Source organism: Cyprinodon tularosa, unplaced genomic scaffold (assembly GCF_016077235.1).
Source record: "Cyprinodon tularosa strain WSP-4 unplaced genomic scaffold, ASM1607723v1 ctg96, whole genome shotgun sequence".
Classification (NCBI taxonomy): Eukaryota; Metazoa; Chordata; class Actinopteri; order Cyprinodontiformes; family Cyprinodontidae; genus Cyprinodon; species Cyprinodon tularosa.
The window spans coordinates 14886-32706 of record NW_024039740.1 but is presented as its reverse complement, the minus strand read 5'-3'; the positions used below and the strand labels follow the sequence as shown (position 1 = coordinate 32706).

At 35.4% G+C, this 17821-nt stretch overlaps 1 protein-coding gene across 1 annotated transcript in view; it reads right to left on the bottom strand.

The window, feature by feature from the left end:
* thsd7ba (thrombospondin, type I, domain containing 7Ba) overlaps positions 1 to 17450 on the bottom strand; it is a gene marked incomplete at its 5' end in the record, with an annotated part of 167317 nt that extends 149867 nt beyond the window's left edge. The window contains 4 exons of the mRNA XM_038275473.1: positions 840 to 998; positions 3152 to 3321; positions 6658 to 6906; positions 16586 to 17450. Coding sequence (XP_038131401.1) covers positions 840 to 998; positions 3152 to 3321; positions 6658 to 6906; positions 16586 to 17450 — 1443 coding nt within the window. The remainder of the gene's footprint in view (positions 1 to 839; positions 999 to 3151; positions 3322 to 6657; positions 6907 to 16585) is intronic.
* Between the last annotated feature and the right edge of the window lie 371 nt (positions 17451 to 17821).

Sequence of the window (17821 nt, the reverse complement as noted above, 5' to 3'; positions counted from 1 at the left end):
TTTCCATCTTTAAACATAGGCTACAATGAGAAGGAAGAAAAACTGCGTTTCTTTATTGAACTTTTATCGCCCCTCTTTTTTTCTATTGCGCCACACGTCTATCGATCGATATATACCGTTATTGAATTATTGCCCAGCCCTACTTTGGGATGGTCTAATAGCCTTTACCTTTAACAGGCATGTCTAGAATTTTCATTCTTATCCCTTAAGACAACTCTTTCCTTTACTTCCTCTGGTCTGTGTTGACTGTGGTACCTTGTGGCCAAACAGCACAGTGATCACCTGTAGCCCTATATAGGCTCACTGAATGGTTACAAGATTATAGACACCTGTGATGCTGGTTAGTGGACAAACCTTGATTTAAAAAGAATGTTTGGGCACACGTTTAGTCTTTTTTTAAGGGTACCATCATTTTTGTCCAGGTCTGTTTCATGAGTTTGTTTTTAAAAAATCTTTCAGTCGAAGTATGCTTAAAAAGTCTGAAGGTCATCTGTTTCTTCATTTTCATAGATTTCTATTGAATATTACTTTAGTCAGATTCATATTATTTCTGTGACCACTGTCGTTTCTTGTTTCATTAAATGAGGGGTATCAGCAATGCACATTTGTTGATACCCCTCATTTAATGAAACAAGAAACGACAATGGTCACAGAAATAATATGAATCTGACTAAAGTAATGCTATGCATAGACATTGAGATACATTGATTGTATAAAAAAGTTTAACCCAATAACACTTGCAATAGGACCTTTGTGAGGATGTACATTTACATATTTTTTATATTTTTGAAAAGCCAAACCTTGGTTGTTTTCATGTCATGCTTTGTTTTCTATCATACCTCTCTTCCCTTGAGGTTCTGTGCAGTTTTCCTGGAGGCAGGCACTCCAGGGCGACCACTGGGACAGCAAGCACTGATGCTGGCAAGCAATGGTGCAGTTTTGAACAGCCAATGGAGGATCATCTCCATCACACAGCCAGGCATTCACAGGCCTGGACACTGAACAAACAAACAGAAAAGAACACACAGAGAAGGATAAACCAAGCTCAAGGAAAACCATACAGATTCAGCTGTATGGTGTGTGGATGTGTGTGTGTGTGTGTGTGTGTGTGTGTGTGTGTGTTATGGGGGATGTGTGAGTGATAGAAATTTCTGCCAGGTAATATGTTTAGGATTGGACTCCTAGCAGACATGTGGGTTGGGTGATGCAGAGAGAGAGAGAGATCAAGAAGACTCACTGCTGTCAGATTGCAAAGTATTGATTTAATTCAGTCCTGACTTGGAAGACAGGATAGCATTTATTGTTAAAGGCTACCACTTCAAACTTTGCACACCGTGGATAGAAGTTTAGCAAAGCTTATAAGGGAGTAACAAGTGGAAAGGCCAGAGGGTATTGCTCTTCTGATGACAGACTTAGGAGACCATAAAATATAGGGCAGTTGGCAGCTGAAGGGAAAACTAAGAGGCATTAAATCAAGACATGTTGAAACCAGTTTATGACTAAGTATGACAGCTGAACCACCTGTGATGAGCACTGACGTGGATCTCTTTCAGTGTGAAAGGGTATTCTTTGCCTGTCCACAACCCAGAGAGAGATCTAAATCTAATATGTCACGTTAATGTAGCTTGGAACATTGAGAGGAAAATTTCCATTTGATTAAGAGCCTGTAGAAAAATGACAAAATATCTAATTGTTTTTTATTTTACTCACAATAATTTGCATGATTTTTTATTTTCTATTTGAAAATGATATCCTTGTTCAAACACTGAGATTATTTTATTTTTTTCCATAAATTGTTTTTATCTTAAGTTGAATCAAAAACTAAAAAGGAACTTCACATCACAGTACATGCACTGCTTACTTTAGCCATATGTTAAGGCTTTGTTGCAACAAACTTGTCACTTAATGTTTTCATTTTTTTTCCAACCTTGTTCAAAAGCATAAGTTCACTAAACGCTAGGAGGAAATATTGATGTCTAAATTGGTATGCTTTCAACTGTCAATTTGTTTTATTCATTATGCAGCAAAGGGTGTTATTTGCAGAAAGAATAAAGAATATTTCAATTGAGACTCATTAAAAGGGCCCCACTGCGCTTAATTAAAATGATAAATGATTAATACTTAATATGCCACAGCCTGTCTCCTTTATTTTAAAGTAACATTTTTTTGTCTTAATTTATGGTGATTCATTCTGTGAGGAAACTTCTTGAATCTATCATTAAGTTATCTTTGGTTATTGATTTTTGCATTTAAAATGAATAACAAAGTTTTCTTTTTTTTTGTAACTTCAATGTGTAGAATTTACTAGTGAAAAAGTAGAGGGTTTTTCTCATGGTATGATACCCTTAAATAGAAGCTAAAATTCCCCACTAAGGGACTGTAAAGGTAATTTTATTATTCTAAAAACCACAGTATTACAATACAATGATGGTTAGAAAAAAGGCTTTAGCATGATAACAACAAAACAGGCTCATTTTTCTAAAAACTTTTTTAACACTTTCTTGGAGTCATTGTCAATTCTGTTGGCTCGCACTCGAGCGATCTGTAGTTGGAGCACTAATGTATTTAAGCAGAATGGAGGCCGATCCTTCTCGTTCTTCTGGATTATCTATATACTATATTTTTTTTTAAAGAAAATTAATATTTTAATAAAAATGAATATTTTTATTCTGTGCGACTCTAGATATTCTGTGTATTATTTTTGATAATGTATTGTTTTGATGAAAAATTGTAGCAATGGCCTTGATGCTAACATCTCAATGCTTTGTTACCTGTCAAAATATTATATATATTAAACCTTTTTTTTTAAAGTTGAAATAAATCTAATTACATTTTTCAGTCAATCTCTAATTCTTTGGCATAACTTCATGTGTTTTTAGTTCTGATTCTCTGTCCAAAATGATGTATTATGCTTGCTCAAAAGAATGCTACTTCATAAGGAAATTATGAAGGAAGTTCACAAAAATACAAGCAGCAAAAATATTTGAAGGTTAATACTTTTTTTTTATTTTAATTTTTTTTTTTTATTGAAAACTGTCCTGTGACTGAAGCCTTTCTGGGGCATCATTAAATCTACCACTTTGAAAAACTTAAGTTCACCAATGTTTCAAGTTCAGGAATGTTTCAAGAACGACAACTCTATTTAGCCTACCTTCCTTCCTGTAATGTGGTGCTGAATCATCAAGGACTTGAACACAGTAGGTGCTCCTGGTCTGGACCCCTTCTCCACACAGCATACTGATGTTAGCCCGCCGTCGATCCTGCTGCCCTATTAAGGGTCGAATGCGGCATTCACCCCAATCTGTAGTCTTCCAAGTGTACCTTAGTAAACACAAAGGTATGAGAAAACTTTGTCATACAGAATAACTCTTACATCTTGACTCAAACCTTTTAATATTTGTTTACACAACTAAAAATCACAAATATGTCTTGACATTATTCACTATCCAAAAAAGGGTAGTTCCTTATGATCAGGTAGAAGAACAAGAACACATTGTTTTAAGATGTTAAAAAAAAAAACAACTGATAATTATACTTGGTTTGTTTTTTTAGCCAAACCAAGCCAATGGTTTGTAGACCTCACTTTTCATATAGTTACTCTCATAACTTTTTTAGGGGAAGTCTCTCTCAGCTTCATAGGTCTAGAAATTGAAATTTCTACAAATTCACTTTTACAAAGAAGCTCAGGCTCATACAGAAGAGGATTATGGCCACTGAAAAAAAGAAAAAAAAGTTAACTGATTTTAAAATTTTGTTTCAGTTTAATATGTGAAAAAAAAATCTGAATTCTGACTTTTATCACAGAAGTCTGACTTCAATCTTAGAGCTCTCACTTTTTTCTCAGAATTCTAACTTTAATCTCAGAATTCTGACTTTAATCTAGGAATTCTGGCTTTTTATCTCAGAATTCAGACTTTTTTTCTCAGAATGCTGACTTTAATCTCAGAATTTTGGATCTTAATGTAGATGGGCCCAGGAAGGAAGAAATGTGGGAAACCTCAGCTTCACCGAAAAAGATGTGAGTTGTTTAGGAGGGCCAGTACCACATAGGTGGAAAACAATGGAATTAGGCGACTTTTTATGTGCCCAAGGGGTACCCGATGATGCTATTTTATTAATGGAAGAGCAGACAGTGATTAAAACAAGAGAGCTAATCTCTAAAACAGACATGGCTACAGCTTGATGCTAACATGTTTGTTAGCTGTGGGAATTCAGTCAGAATTTTGAGATTAAAGTCAGAATTCTGAGAAAAAAGTCAGAATTCTGAGATTTAGGTTAGAATTCAGAGATTAAAGTCAGAATTCTAACTTTTTTCCCTATATTAAACTTTTTTTTTATTTTTTCAGTGGCCCTAATCCTCTTCTGTCGGCTCAGTCTGATTAGATCATAATGGAAAAAACAGCTGTCAGCTCTAACATACTGTCCAATGTCATGAAAATGTGCAGTTTTGCTCATTTATTTCCCATACAGGAAAGTGCATAACCCTGCTCCCCATTCAACCTAGTTACTGCTGTTCTTCAACTCTTACAGACATGGAAACATGATCAAAAATGTATGGATGTATCTTGTTGAAACTAGAAAACCCTTTAATAATAGCAAAAACAAAAAAAACTAATGATGCTTTGATATCAGCCTTTACTGACTTATTCAGTTTCATTCAGAATGATAGTTTTATCAGTCGCATTATTTAGCATGATTAACTCCTTTTCTCTGTTGGTTTGATGATGATGATGATCTTTAAAAGTAAAAGTGTATTAAACATTAAAAAATACTTGCTTTTGGTTTTATTTAGTTCATTTTTTAGCTTACTGAATTTGTTAAATGATAAATTCAAAAATACTGCTTAGATAATGCCTGTTAAGAGATAAACCTGACAAAAACAAGGAAAGCGTTATCCTGTTACAACAAAAAAACCTACAGTATCTCATTACAAAGATATAAACCTCTGTAATAGTTTTAGATCATATATCAGCCTTTTGCAGACAATGTTTTCACATAATATCTTCACTATTCTCAACAGTTTAAATTTTATTGCTGATAAACTATTTTGTTGCTGCTAAAACTGCTCTACATTGTACTGCTTTGATTTGATATTTTTTTCATTATTGAGCCAGCTAGAAAAAAATTCTTGTATAGTAAGCTTGCAAAATTCAGCAATAATTAAACTATTGTATTCTATTATATATTCTATTCTATTCAGATATTTTGCAGTGTTTGGTTTCTCCCACCCCTGAGAACTGCACTCTTATTGTAAAACATTGTTAGTAAAAGTATCATACTGTTAGACGCTTTCCCTCAGTACAACAAAAAGCAATTTAACAGGTAAACCAGAAAGTTTCACTTTTCTACTTTTTGACCGGATCAACCTCTTTGTCTTTTTTTTTCTATTATTGTTTATACTTTATGCTGCCTTTGGAAAACTGTTACCAGAATACTCGATCCTTTCTTCAAATAATGGTACTTTTCTTACCACTTTTACATAAAGTCCAGAACTGGGAAGTGCAGAAGTAACAGTCCAGTCAGCAGAATCTGCCTCTTAATCTGTTGGTCTCTGCAGCTCTGCAAGAGTTACAATGGATCTTTTGATTGCTTTTTTTCATTATTGTTCCTCTTAGCTGGCCAGTCAGTTTAGACAGAAAGCTATGGCTTGGCAATTTACTGCACTGGATTTTACTCAAGAGGTATCCGACTGAAAAGGGGAATTGGGGGGAAAATACTGTGAAACCATATACTGTATTGGTTTGCTTCAATTTCACATTTATAATCAATATGCATTGATTTTTTTTATGCAAAGTCTCAATAAAAGACACACAAAATATGTGGTGGGACAGAGACAGAATGTGAAAATATTTAAGGGAAACATTTTTTTTGTTTGTTTTTTTTAATCAATGGGAAAGAAGTTAAAAAGTTCTCATCAGACATGCAGACCTTTCAAAAGTTAATCTGCCATTTAACAAACAAATATACATCTAAGTGAATGTGAATAACAATAAACAATTAAGGAGGATTAAGATTCAGTTTATACAATAAATTTACAGCTGCTTTTAAAAATCAAGGAAAAATATAAAAATATAATCTTCCTTCTTTGGTACTTCTTTTAGTCAGTCAAAAAAACGGTGTGATGATTATTTTTGTTTTCAAAACTTCTAAATAAATGTTTGGTTTCAACTACGAAATTCAGTATGCAATGATGCAGAAAGCAATAATATTTGAGGAGATTACTGGAACAACAGCCCCTGGTAATCTATCAAATGCTTAATTTCTGTAATGAGTTTTCCCCTAATCACGTAAATCCCCTGCTCTCAGGCGCTCCATTTAAATTTAAAGGAAAAAAAACCAAACTAACTAGCACAGAATGTAATTCTCCACTGATTACTTTGTTCAGTGCTTTTTTTATTAGCTAAAACATATTCCAACTTCAGTGCAACAACTTTCAGGAGTCTTTCTACCCTAAGCCCAAACAACTGATCTTTTTTGTTCTAATAGCATATTCAGGTTTTGTCGTTGTTCTTTTGTTTTTTGATCAAATAAAAAAAAAGAGTCAAAATGAAAAGAAAAAAACAACTGTTATGATTAGAAGCTTAATTATGACTTGAGTTTGTTTTCTGTGGGCACTGAGCATGATAACGAAATAACATATGCTGTTTGTATGAATACCTTGGACATTTTGGAAGCAAATCCCCGATAATGTTGCAGGCCTCCTTTTCCTCAAGAGCAGGACATTGTTTTCCTCCTCCATATGGAATCTGTGTCATGATCCGTGTCCGGAGCCGATACCCAGGAGACAGGTCGGTGGATTGGCAGGTCTTTGAGCAGTAACTCCATGATGACCAATCAGAAGTTTGGCAGTCTTTGGGCATCACACACGCCTGGTAGGTCAACGGAGTGTTGTCCTTGGTACATAGACTGAAGATTGAGAAGACTCTATTATCAAGTCTGACAGAATTTGCTCCCTGATATAACAGACTTTTAGACTTCAGATAGATTTTATTTGTCATTTTGTTTACACAAGTGTAAAACAAAAAGACATTTCTTTTGGAAACAGCTCACTGGACAATTTCATCTTTTAAAAGTACAGCCTTGAAAAATAAAATGACTTATTTCTGAAACTAAAGTTTATGACAGTAATATCTGCTGATGCTTTTTGGGGTCTTAAAAAGATGTTCCTGTTCACAAAATGACATCTTGAGCTATACAACAGCCTGATCAAACTTTCATGAAAACCTTTTATTTTTACGAATATGAAAATGAAGGATGGTAGACTTAAGAAGTATAATTTTACTGAGCTTAATCAAAGAAAATTGTTAACACCACAGCATAAGCATTTTTATTAAAAAAAAAAATGTTGCAAGCTTATAATAACATTCATGGTTTGTCTAAATAGTTAATTTGAAAAGTCATAGTTTACTGTGCACAATTTATACAGTGGGGACAATAAATTTCATTGTCTAAATTTTTTAGTGTGATATAATTTGTAAGGCTAATTTAAACCACAAATAAAAGTCATTTATTTTATTTTTCCAAAGTGGTTAAAAGGAGTTCAACATTAAAATGAACTTAAATGATTCAAATACAGTGTTGGGAGGTGGGAAATAAAGACAGCAACATTTTTTGTTTTCTTTTTTAATGGTAGTAGAATTTAAGATCATGACTTATCTTAATACCTATATAAAATTAAATATCTTCCTCTGATAACAAGCTTTGCTTTTCCTGGTCGTGATACAGGCCCACTCAATCACACTGTCTCAGTAAAAAGTGGTTTGAAATTGGCAAAGGATCTAACAACGCACATGCTCATCTCTGATACTCAAACAGCAACAACATGCAAATAAATACGCTTTTATATTATAATGTTTAAAATAATATAAATTAAATAATAATATTTAATAAAATAAATAATAATATTTAAAAATCTCTACTGACATCTTATATCGGGTATAGTTGAAAAGTGTGCATCCACAGGAGGATATGGATTCACTATTTCTAAAATCAAATAGTTATCAGGATGGAATATGTTTTGTTAACCTGATTTACTGTTTTTATTACTTCATTTTAAGACTAAATCAATCTAAAATTGCCTTTTGAGATATACATAATATATATTGTATTCATACCATTCTAGCCTGTAGAAAGGAGTTTATTACAGTCTCTTTTAAAGCAACAGTTATTATGATAACACTAAAGCAAATGGTAGAAATAACAGTAATAGGATTTGCAGATATCAATATTCAAGTTTCGGAATTTGTTTGGAAATGAAAATATGCGGATTGACTGCTGAGTATATGACCCTGAGTTGGGTTAGCTGCATGAACTTTCCTCTCCTTTCACCACAGAGGTTTTTAGAGTGCACCACATGAGAAAGCAGGTTGTTATTGTGAATTCCTACTGTGTACTTCCTATGCCTATTTTCTTATTCTTTCTTATTAATGCCAGACATAGATGAATCTGAAATCTGCAGCATGATTTTTTCGGTTATTGGTGGGCTTTGTGAGACAATAGATTTACATTGTTTGTATTTAGGTATTATAGCCTTTGCTTCATATTAGGGATATATTTTACAGTATTAGTGTTATGCTGTTGTAAATGTACATTTTAAAATAAAAATACACAAAACTTAAAAAGCAGAAATTAATCAGTAACATTTTCAACACAGTTATTGAGATTCAAATGGAATTTAAGAAAGGTAGGGTAATGAAAGACAATGCTGGGGAACAGAAGTGTTTCATTGGCTGCACAAAATCTGTAACAGTAAAATGGCTTTAACATCATGTGCCTTTGTGGCTAGCCAGTTATGTATGAAAATTGCTGGAAAAAATGCAACAGGCATCTTTTGACAGTTGAGATAAAATTATTTTTAGGAGAAACCATGCTATAGCTTCAGAAACACATTGCTTGTTCAAAAGGACTGAGAAACTGTGATCAGGAATGCATCAAGGACAGCCAAGCTGCTAAAAGGTGGAATTTATTAAAATACTTGTACACTTCCATTACATTGATTTAGTATTTAAAAATTCATTTAATTTCTCTCAATCATAAAAATAATAATCTAATTCAGAACCAGCTTAATTTGGCCATGTTAGGTTTATAATAGAGGAATTGTAAATGCAACAGTGCTTATCAGGGTCTTCAGATAAGACAAACATATTCAAATTGCACAAAATGTGTAAATTACTCTGTGTACTTCTCATGTTACGCAGTTCTCCACAAAGTTGTTATTTTTTTTCTGTTTTGGGAGAGCAGAATAATGAAAAAAAAAAAAATATTCAAGAGCAAATAGCGTAGCATGAGCTTTAAATTTAATATTTGCACAGGGTCTTACAGCCCTTTACCATAGGCCAGCTGGTTACATTGAACTTTAATTATAGTGCAGGCCCCGGGTGTGGTTGGGATTTAAATGGATTAGTGGACAGAACTCATTAAGTAACATTTAAAATATCACATGCCTGGAGAATCTAATGAATCTTCCAGATATATTGAGCTGTATGGAGAACAAATGAACTTTGCCTAATTCCTTTTGGTATAAAAAAATCAGTTCATTTACTTCATCTTCTGTGATAAAAGTTGTCCATTCATAAGTACTTGAATTAGCCAATTTGCTTTCCTAAATTACTGAAAAGGCTCTATTTGTCACTGAATTCAAGTTTCAGTTGATTACCTGGGCAATACAAATAATGAGCTTATTAATTATAAGCAGTGAGTACATCTTCCTTTATATTCTACAATCAGAAAGAACCAAACATTAAATACTGTAACACTATATTTATATTGAAAAGGGACGAGCCCCAAGTGTATTTAACAACAAGCTCAAGTCTATTTTTGATGCAAATGATACCTTTGTAAAATAAAGTCACCGTACCTTTAAAGAGTATGACTAGTTAAAATTACTCAATTACAGTTACTTGAGTAAACTTTTGACAAAATTATACTTTAAGGAGAAGCTTAACAGCACCATACTTTTAGTTTTACTTGACTAACATTTTAGTAAACATATCTACAGGTGCTGGTCATAAAATTAGAATATCATGAAAAAGTAGATTGATTTCAGTAATTCCATTTAAAAAGTGAAACTTGTATATTATATTCATACATTACATACAAACTCATATATTTCAGATGTTTATTTTGTTTAATTTTGATGATTACAAATGACAACAAATGAAAATCTCAAATTCATCATATCAGAAAATTAGAATATTGTGAAAAGGTTCAAAATTGATGGCCCCTGGTGCCACACTCTAATCAGCTAATTAACTCAAACCACCTGCAAAAGCCTTTAAATGGTCTTTCAGTCTAGTTCTATAGGCTACACAATCATGGGGAAGACTGCTGACTTGACAGTTGTCCAAAAGACGACCATCGACACCTTGCACAAGGAGGGCAAGACACAAAAGGTCATCGCTAAAGAGGCTGGCTGTTCACAGAGCTCAGTGTCCAAGCACATTAATAGAGAGGCGAAGGGAAGGAAAAGATGTGGTCGAAAAAAGTGTACAAGCAAGAGAGATAACCGCACCCTGGAGAGGATTGTGAAACAAAACCCATTCAAAAATGTGGGGGAGATTCACAAAGAGTGGACTGCAGCTGGAGTGAGTGCTTCAAGAACCACCACACACAGACGTATGAAAGACATGGGTTTCTGCTGTCGCATTCCTTGTGTCAAGCCACTCTTGAACCACAGACAGCGTCAGTAGCGTCTTGCCTGGGCTAAAGAGAAACAGGACTGGACTGCTGGTGAGTGGTCCAAAGTCATGTTCTCTGATGAAAGTAAATTTTGCATTTCCTTTGGAAATCAAGGTCCCAGAGTCTGGAGGAAAAGAAGAGAGGCACTTCATCCACGTTGCTTGAAGTCCAGTGTAAAGTTTCCACAGTCAGTGAGGGTTTGGGGTGCCATGTCATCTGCTGGTGTTGGTCCATTGTGTTTTCTGAGGTCCAGGGTCAACGCAGCCACATACCAGGAAGTTTTAGAGCACTTCATGCTTCCTGCAGCTGACCAACTTTTTGGAGATGCAGATTTCATTTTCCAACAGGACTTGGCACCTGCACACAGTGCCAAAGCTACCAGTACCTGGTTGAAGGACCATGGTATCCCTGTTCTTAATTGGCCAGCAAACTCTCCTGACCTTAACCCCATAGAAAATCTATGGGGTATTGTGAAGAAGAAGATGCAATACACCAGACCCAACAATTCAGAAGAGCTAAAAGCCACTATTAGAGCAACCTGGGCTATCATAACACCTGAGCAGTGCCACAGACTGATCGACTCCATGCCACGCCGCATTGCTGCAGTAATACAGGCCAAAGGAGGCCCAACTAAATACTGAGTGCTGTACATGCTCATACTTTTCATGTTCATACTTTTCAGTTGGCCAACATTTCTCTAAATCCTTTGTTTTTATTGGTCTTCAGTAATATTCTAATTTTCTGATATGATGAATTTGAGATTTTCATTTGTTGTCATTTGTAATCATCAAAATTAAACAAAATAAACATCTGAAATATATGAGTTTGTATGTAATGTATGAATATAATATACAAGTTTCACTTTTTAAATGGAATTACTGAAATCAATCTACTTTTTCATGATATTCTAATTTTATGACCAGCACCTGTACCTTTACTTGAGTAAAATGTTTGGCTCTCATTAGTAACTTCACCAAATAACCAACAAGCTTGTTTCTGATAGAAAGTGATCCTCACAAAGTCACACAGTTAATGCTATGTCAAAATGAGTGACCTTTTTTTGTACAAGAGTTAACCTTATCCTACCTTAAAAAGCTAACCTATAGTAAGGAGTAAATATTATCACTAGAAGTTTTTTTTTTTTTTTTTAGTTTTATGTTAAAAACAAATTTGGGATGGAAAGGTGTTTCTTCTGACTGGAATTGTTAATTGTCAACTACATTATGTGTTGTTTTAATTGTTTTTATGATTTTTAAAAGAATTTGCACATAACTTTTAATTTTGGTCTATTTCTTAATGCACAATTTAAATACCAAATGTTGCAATTAGTTACTCAGTAGTTTAGTAGCCTTTTTTACCAGATACTTTTTCAGTTTTGCCTGAGCAAATTCAAATGGCTACTTTTTTACTCAAGTAGAAATATGATGAGGAAGAGTTACTTTTATTTAGGTACAATGTCTGGTTCTCTACCCATCTTTGAAATGCTACTGTACACTGTACAAGGTGAATAAAACAGAAGCCTCCATCTTAGATTAATTAACCTGATGTAAACAATACCTGACTTGATGGCTGTGAGTCCAAATTTTAGTTTTGTTTTTTTTTTTCCCCAAAAGAAGCAGAGAACAGCAAACATGTCACACTTCATGATTGCAACAGCCAATTTATCTAAACAATAACAAGCACTATGTAGTCAGTATTGAATAAAAAGGTTGTATCTGATATACAGGCTTCTATGAATGGCATTCTGAAATTAAGTTTAAGAGCTGCATAATGGTGTCACTATACAACAAGAGGATGGTATTTAGTGGCATTTAAACAACAAACCTCAATATAGATGCAATGATTTTTCTCCCTCAATGATGGAAGCCCAATTGTGTGTGTGTGCGTATGTGTGTAAGGGGGGTGTATGTATTTGTGTTGCATGTATGTGTGTAGAAAAATCCATTCTTATCAAATCCAAATACCAGGGTCGACTGAAAAGCAGCAACTGACGGGAGTACCACTTAACATTTAACACAATAATACCTCACCTCCCTGCCAACATGCTGCTGAAACACCGACTCTCACATAATCCAGTTATACAGATTAAATAACAGACATCCATAAAGAGCATTTTGACACCATCCTGCTCTATGTGAACAAAACAGCTTGTCTCCAAATTCAAAATAAAAATTACATCTTAGTAAGGAAGGAGGTTACATAGATAGAAAAATAGATGTGAATAAATAGAAGAAATAATAAAGAGATAAAAATAAACAAAAAGTCATCAATTGAATGTACAAGTAATCAAATGGTAATGTGATGAACAAGTCATTATGTAATAATGTAATTAAGCCTGTATGTACACATCAGATTAAGTGTTAAAGTAAATATTAAAATCAAATGAAGAGATATGTATCATGCTCTGCCATTCTGGATTTTCTGGCTTTGTGTAAGTTTTAATTTTGGGTTCTCACTTATGCTTTATTTTATGTTATTCTGTATTGTTAGGATTTTTTTTTATCATTTTTAAATTCTTAGTTTTACTCTTCCATGTTATTCTTTTTCAGCCTTTTCTCAATTATATATTCCTTGTTCTAGTTTTAGTTAGATTTTCTTTCACTTACCCTACGGGTATGTTATCAATGGCTTCAGTTATCCAGTCCATTCTCTTATGCTATAGTTTTCCTCTTTCTTGTTCCTTATTTTGTAGTCATTAGTTTATTCTCCTTTGGCCTTATTTAAGTTGTTTTCAGTTACAGTTACTGTAAACCCTGTTTTCTGTGGTTACTCTTTGTTGCCCCCTAGTACCCCTGTCCCTTAGCTCCTTTCTAGCATCTTCTATCCATACCTGCTCCCAATGATTAACTGATTACTCCACTCTTGGTTCTGTTTTCCAATATATAGGCTAACTCCTCCTCTACAGTTCCTCAATGCTGGATTCTCTTTATTGCTTTGCTCCTCGTGCGTTCCTTCCTGGTGTCCAATGGTTTGGGTTTCTTGTTTTTTTGTTCCTGGATTTGTGCTTCTGTTGCTGTCTGCATTTAAATTAAACCTGCAAGAACTCATCTCTGCCTCCTCATCCCTGCATTTTGGGTCCTCAACTAATTTCATCAAACCTGACAATATGTGTGAAGATAGGTAAATCATAAAATAAATATTGATGGGTAGGTTAGTGGTGGTGGCCTATTGGTTAGGGCATTGAGCTTGGATCCCAGAGGTTCTGAGTTCAAGCCCCACTCCCACAGTCTGCCACTCTGGCTCCCTAAGCAAGACCCTCAACCCCACAATGCTCACCGGGCACTGCACAATGGCAGCCAACTGCTGTGATGATAAACATTCCAAAGTTCTCTATTTCTCAGGAAAGAGTTGTCTTACGTATTCCCTGCTCTGGCAATTTTAGACACAGACAGCACTTGGTTGTGATTAGAAAATAATAGTAACCACAAAAGTAATGATCAGCTCTTATTTTCTGTGAATAACTTAAAGGAATAGTACACCCAAAACATGATTAGCCTTCATTTTCTACTCACCCCCATGCTGAACAACACTCTGGAGTACTTTTTTGATATCTCAAATGCATCTGGAGATCTGGGAGGCTTCTTGCTGTCTGCTGACATTCAAATAATGGAGGTCTATTGTGAAAGGTCCATAAAAGTCCACAAAAACGTGTCAATATTCCTCCATACTGCTCGTCCAAAGTATTCCAAGTGTCCTGAGTGGGTAGCATCCAGAATTTACTCGAAACGAAGTCATTTAGAATGTTTTTAGAGCATAAACAGTAGTGTATAGGATTTCCTGAAAGCGCGCAAATGCGCGTTCACGAAGCTACGGAAGCCGGCAGACCAAACCAGCGCATTCAGCTCGGCAAAGAACTCACGCTCTTCCTCAACACTGAAGTCCTCAGACATTTTTCTTTCGTTGTTTCTTTCTTTGCACAGGTAAACAGCACATTTCTTCTTCTACGCTTGCATTATTGGCAGAGCAGACGCTGAATGCGCACTTTCATCTGGTTTGGTGTGCCGGCTTCCGTAGCGTCGTGAACGCGCATGTGCGCGCTTTCAGGAAATCCTATACACTACTGTTTATGCTCTAAAAACATTCTAAATGACTTTGTTTCGAGTACATTCTGGATGCTACCCACTCAGGACACTTGGAATACATTGGACGAGCAGTATGGAGGAATATTGACACGTTTTTGTGGACTTTTATGGACCTTTCTGTCTCGGGCACAATAGACCTCCATTATTTGAATGTCAGCAGACAGCAAGAAGCCTCCCAGATCTCCAGATGCATTTGAGATATCAAAAAAGTACTCCAGAGTGTTGTTCAGCATGGGGGTGAGTAGAAAATGAAGGCTAATCATGTTTTGGGTGTACTATTCCTTTAATCTAAAAAAATATTTAAAAAGCTGTGATGTCATCACACTTATTGTCAATATCATCAAGTTAGGGGAAAAGGACCTTTAATTTTGATCGTAATCATTATAAAATCTTACTTTACCCTGCAACTATCCTACAATTTCTAAAATCATGCGTGTGTTCTGCAGTTGAATGAGACCAGTCTTTTTATGCTACAAATGTCCGATAAATGCTCCATAAAGGTCAAGATCAAATCTTTTGGTGTAAGATATTCTTGAAAAATAATTCAGTGTTTGGGATGTTTGACCATTGTGTAAGAGAAGAGTATTGGTGTAGAATAAGATATTAACATCAGAAAGTGGTGAAACATATTGGTAGAACTGTTATTGAATGGCTTTTGCAGCATAAAATCAGAAACATGTAATTTTCATGCATGTTTTAAATCATACATTTTTATTGTGTAAGAACAGTAGAGTGTCTGTTTGCTTCCAGTAATACTATGTTCACAAATACTAGTCAGCCACATAATTAGGTCGTCTTCCAAAATTGCTTGGTTGTGCAAAAGACAATTACATTGCAGAAACTCAAACTCAACTAGAGATAATGAATATCACATTTTGAATTTCAAACTGAACATAAAAATGTGTAACATTTTGGGATTTAGGTGACTTTGAGCATGGATATGGTGCCAAACTGGTTGAATGGATAATATGGGTGTGTCAAATTCAAGTGCCTGAGGGGCAGTATACTGCAATCTTTAGATGTTTGAGAACCTAATCCAAGACACCTGAATCAAATGAATCAATTACCCCATCAGCAAACTGTTAACTTCTTTATTTTTTTTTCTGATTACCTAATAGATCAAGCTGCTTTGTAGAATAGACATACAATGTCTAAAAGGTACAGTACATCGGCCTTGGCGAACCGGATTTTTACATCCCTTTTACATCTACAAGGTGAGTGTGATAGAAAAGTTTAATTTGTTCAAGTAACCCCTCAGTGTTGCTACAGTATGATAAATAATATATCTACTGTAAATGTACAAATTATCAAGACTTAAAGATGATAAGCCACAAGAGCAAAATACCACATTTTGAGCTCAGAACAGGAACAATTCACGGCTGTGCAAAATTTGACAATAACAGATTGGAATAATGCTGTATATTCCAATGGGTGTGGATTTCAGCCAGATGAAAGCATGGATCCATCCTTCTTTTCCCCAACAGTACAGGATGTTGGGGGGTGTCATTTTGTGAGGCTTTACTTTCTGGCACTTTTAAGGCTCCTCACTAAGAATCAGCACACCTTAAACTCCACAAGATACCAAAAGTAATGCTGCTCATCATGACTATTACTGTAAAACCACAGTGTACCCATTTTCCAGCAAGATAATTCACTTTGTCACAAGACTCACAAAATCTCTAACCAGTTTATTGAACATTAGAATCAGTTCACTGTATTGTGATGTGAAGGCTAAAATGCTGCAACTCCTTACTAGCAAGGTGTACCTAATAATGTACCCAGTGAATGTAAAAAATGTTTTTATTATCAACATACAATCCTCTTACCTTAGCATGACATTCTTTCCATCATTTCTTGCACAGCGTACATGTCGTGTCTGATATCCCACTTCCAAGTCCCATGACATGGGGTACCTTAAATGCACATGAGCATTGTGGTGGTGGTACCGGTGATGATTAAACTGGTTGTTAGAATCCAATGTATGTAGCATAACTGAGTTGTTGTCACTGGAGCTAGCACCAAAGTCCACTGTTGTCCTTCCATTTAAGAAGGCATCCTTGTTATGCGGTAGTCGACACTTACTCCATGCCCCAACTTTAAGACTGTACTGGTACTCACCTTCTGCAAGAGGGCAGTCAACAGAGTTAGTACAAGTCCTTCTCTCAGTTAGATTAGGGCAGTTATCTCCTCCATACATTGGTGCGGCAAGGACGTCTCTAGTTCGATGCTGAAGACCAGCACCACAGGTTTTACTGCAACTTGACCACGAATTAAAGTCTGAAACTACACAGTCCTGAGGACAAGGGATGAGGCACGCTTGCTCCACAGGAGGTTTCTGTGAAAAGAACTCACATATCCTTATGCTGACGGTACTTCGATTGGAAGTTCGAACACAGTGGATATTGCGCCTCTGAATGCCATGCTGGGCTGTAATACACTCAGTGGTCCTCAATTTGAGTTCATTGGAAAAGAAAGAAACAAGAACACAGTCCCCCCAGTCAGAAATTTCCCATTCAAAGAGATCCTGGTGCCAGTTGCAGATCTTAAAACATTGCCGTTTACTTTCCGGCTTTTCCACATGCTGGCAGTGAGAGTGATGGGTGGTCCAGCCCTCTATGTGGACACACCATATCGTCCTTGTCTGGACTCCACTGGAACCACACACCTCCCCGATACACTGACCCCACGAGCCTACAACAAAAGAAAGCACATAGAGTGGTCATTTTCATTAAAATCCTGTGCTTTACATGGAAAAAAGGCCACATTTTAAATAGCAGCTATCTGGAGACTTGCAATCAAGTCCAATTCAAGGCCATTCACTTAACCTCTATGATTGCTTTATTCATGAACTGAGGAAGAATGGAACAAAGGAACACAAAGTAATCAAACCAGTGACAAACATCAATGGAAAATACAAGGTCACTTTCTTAGTCACAAGGACGGGATCAATATTTAAGGTAATCAACACTCCCAGGCCCATTATATATAGCTTAAGGAATATTAGCATTTATTTGCACACTAGAACATCTCAACATATTTACAGATTTGTAAGATATATTTTT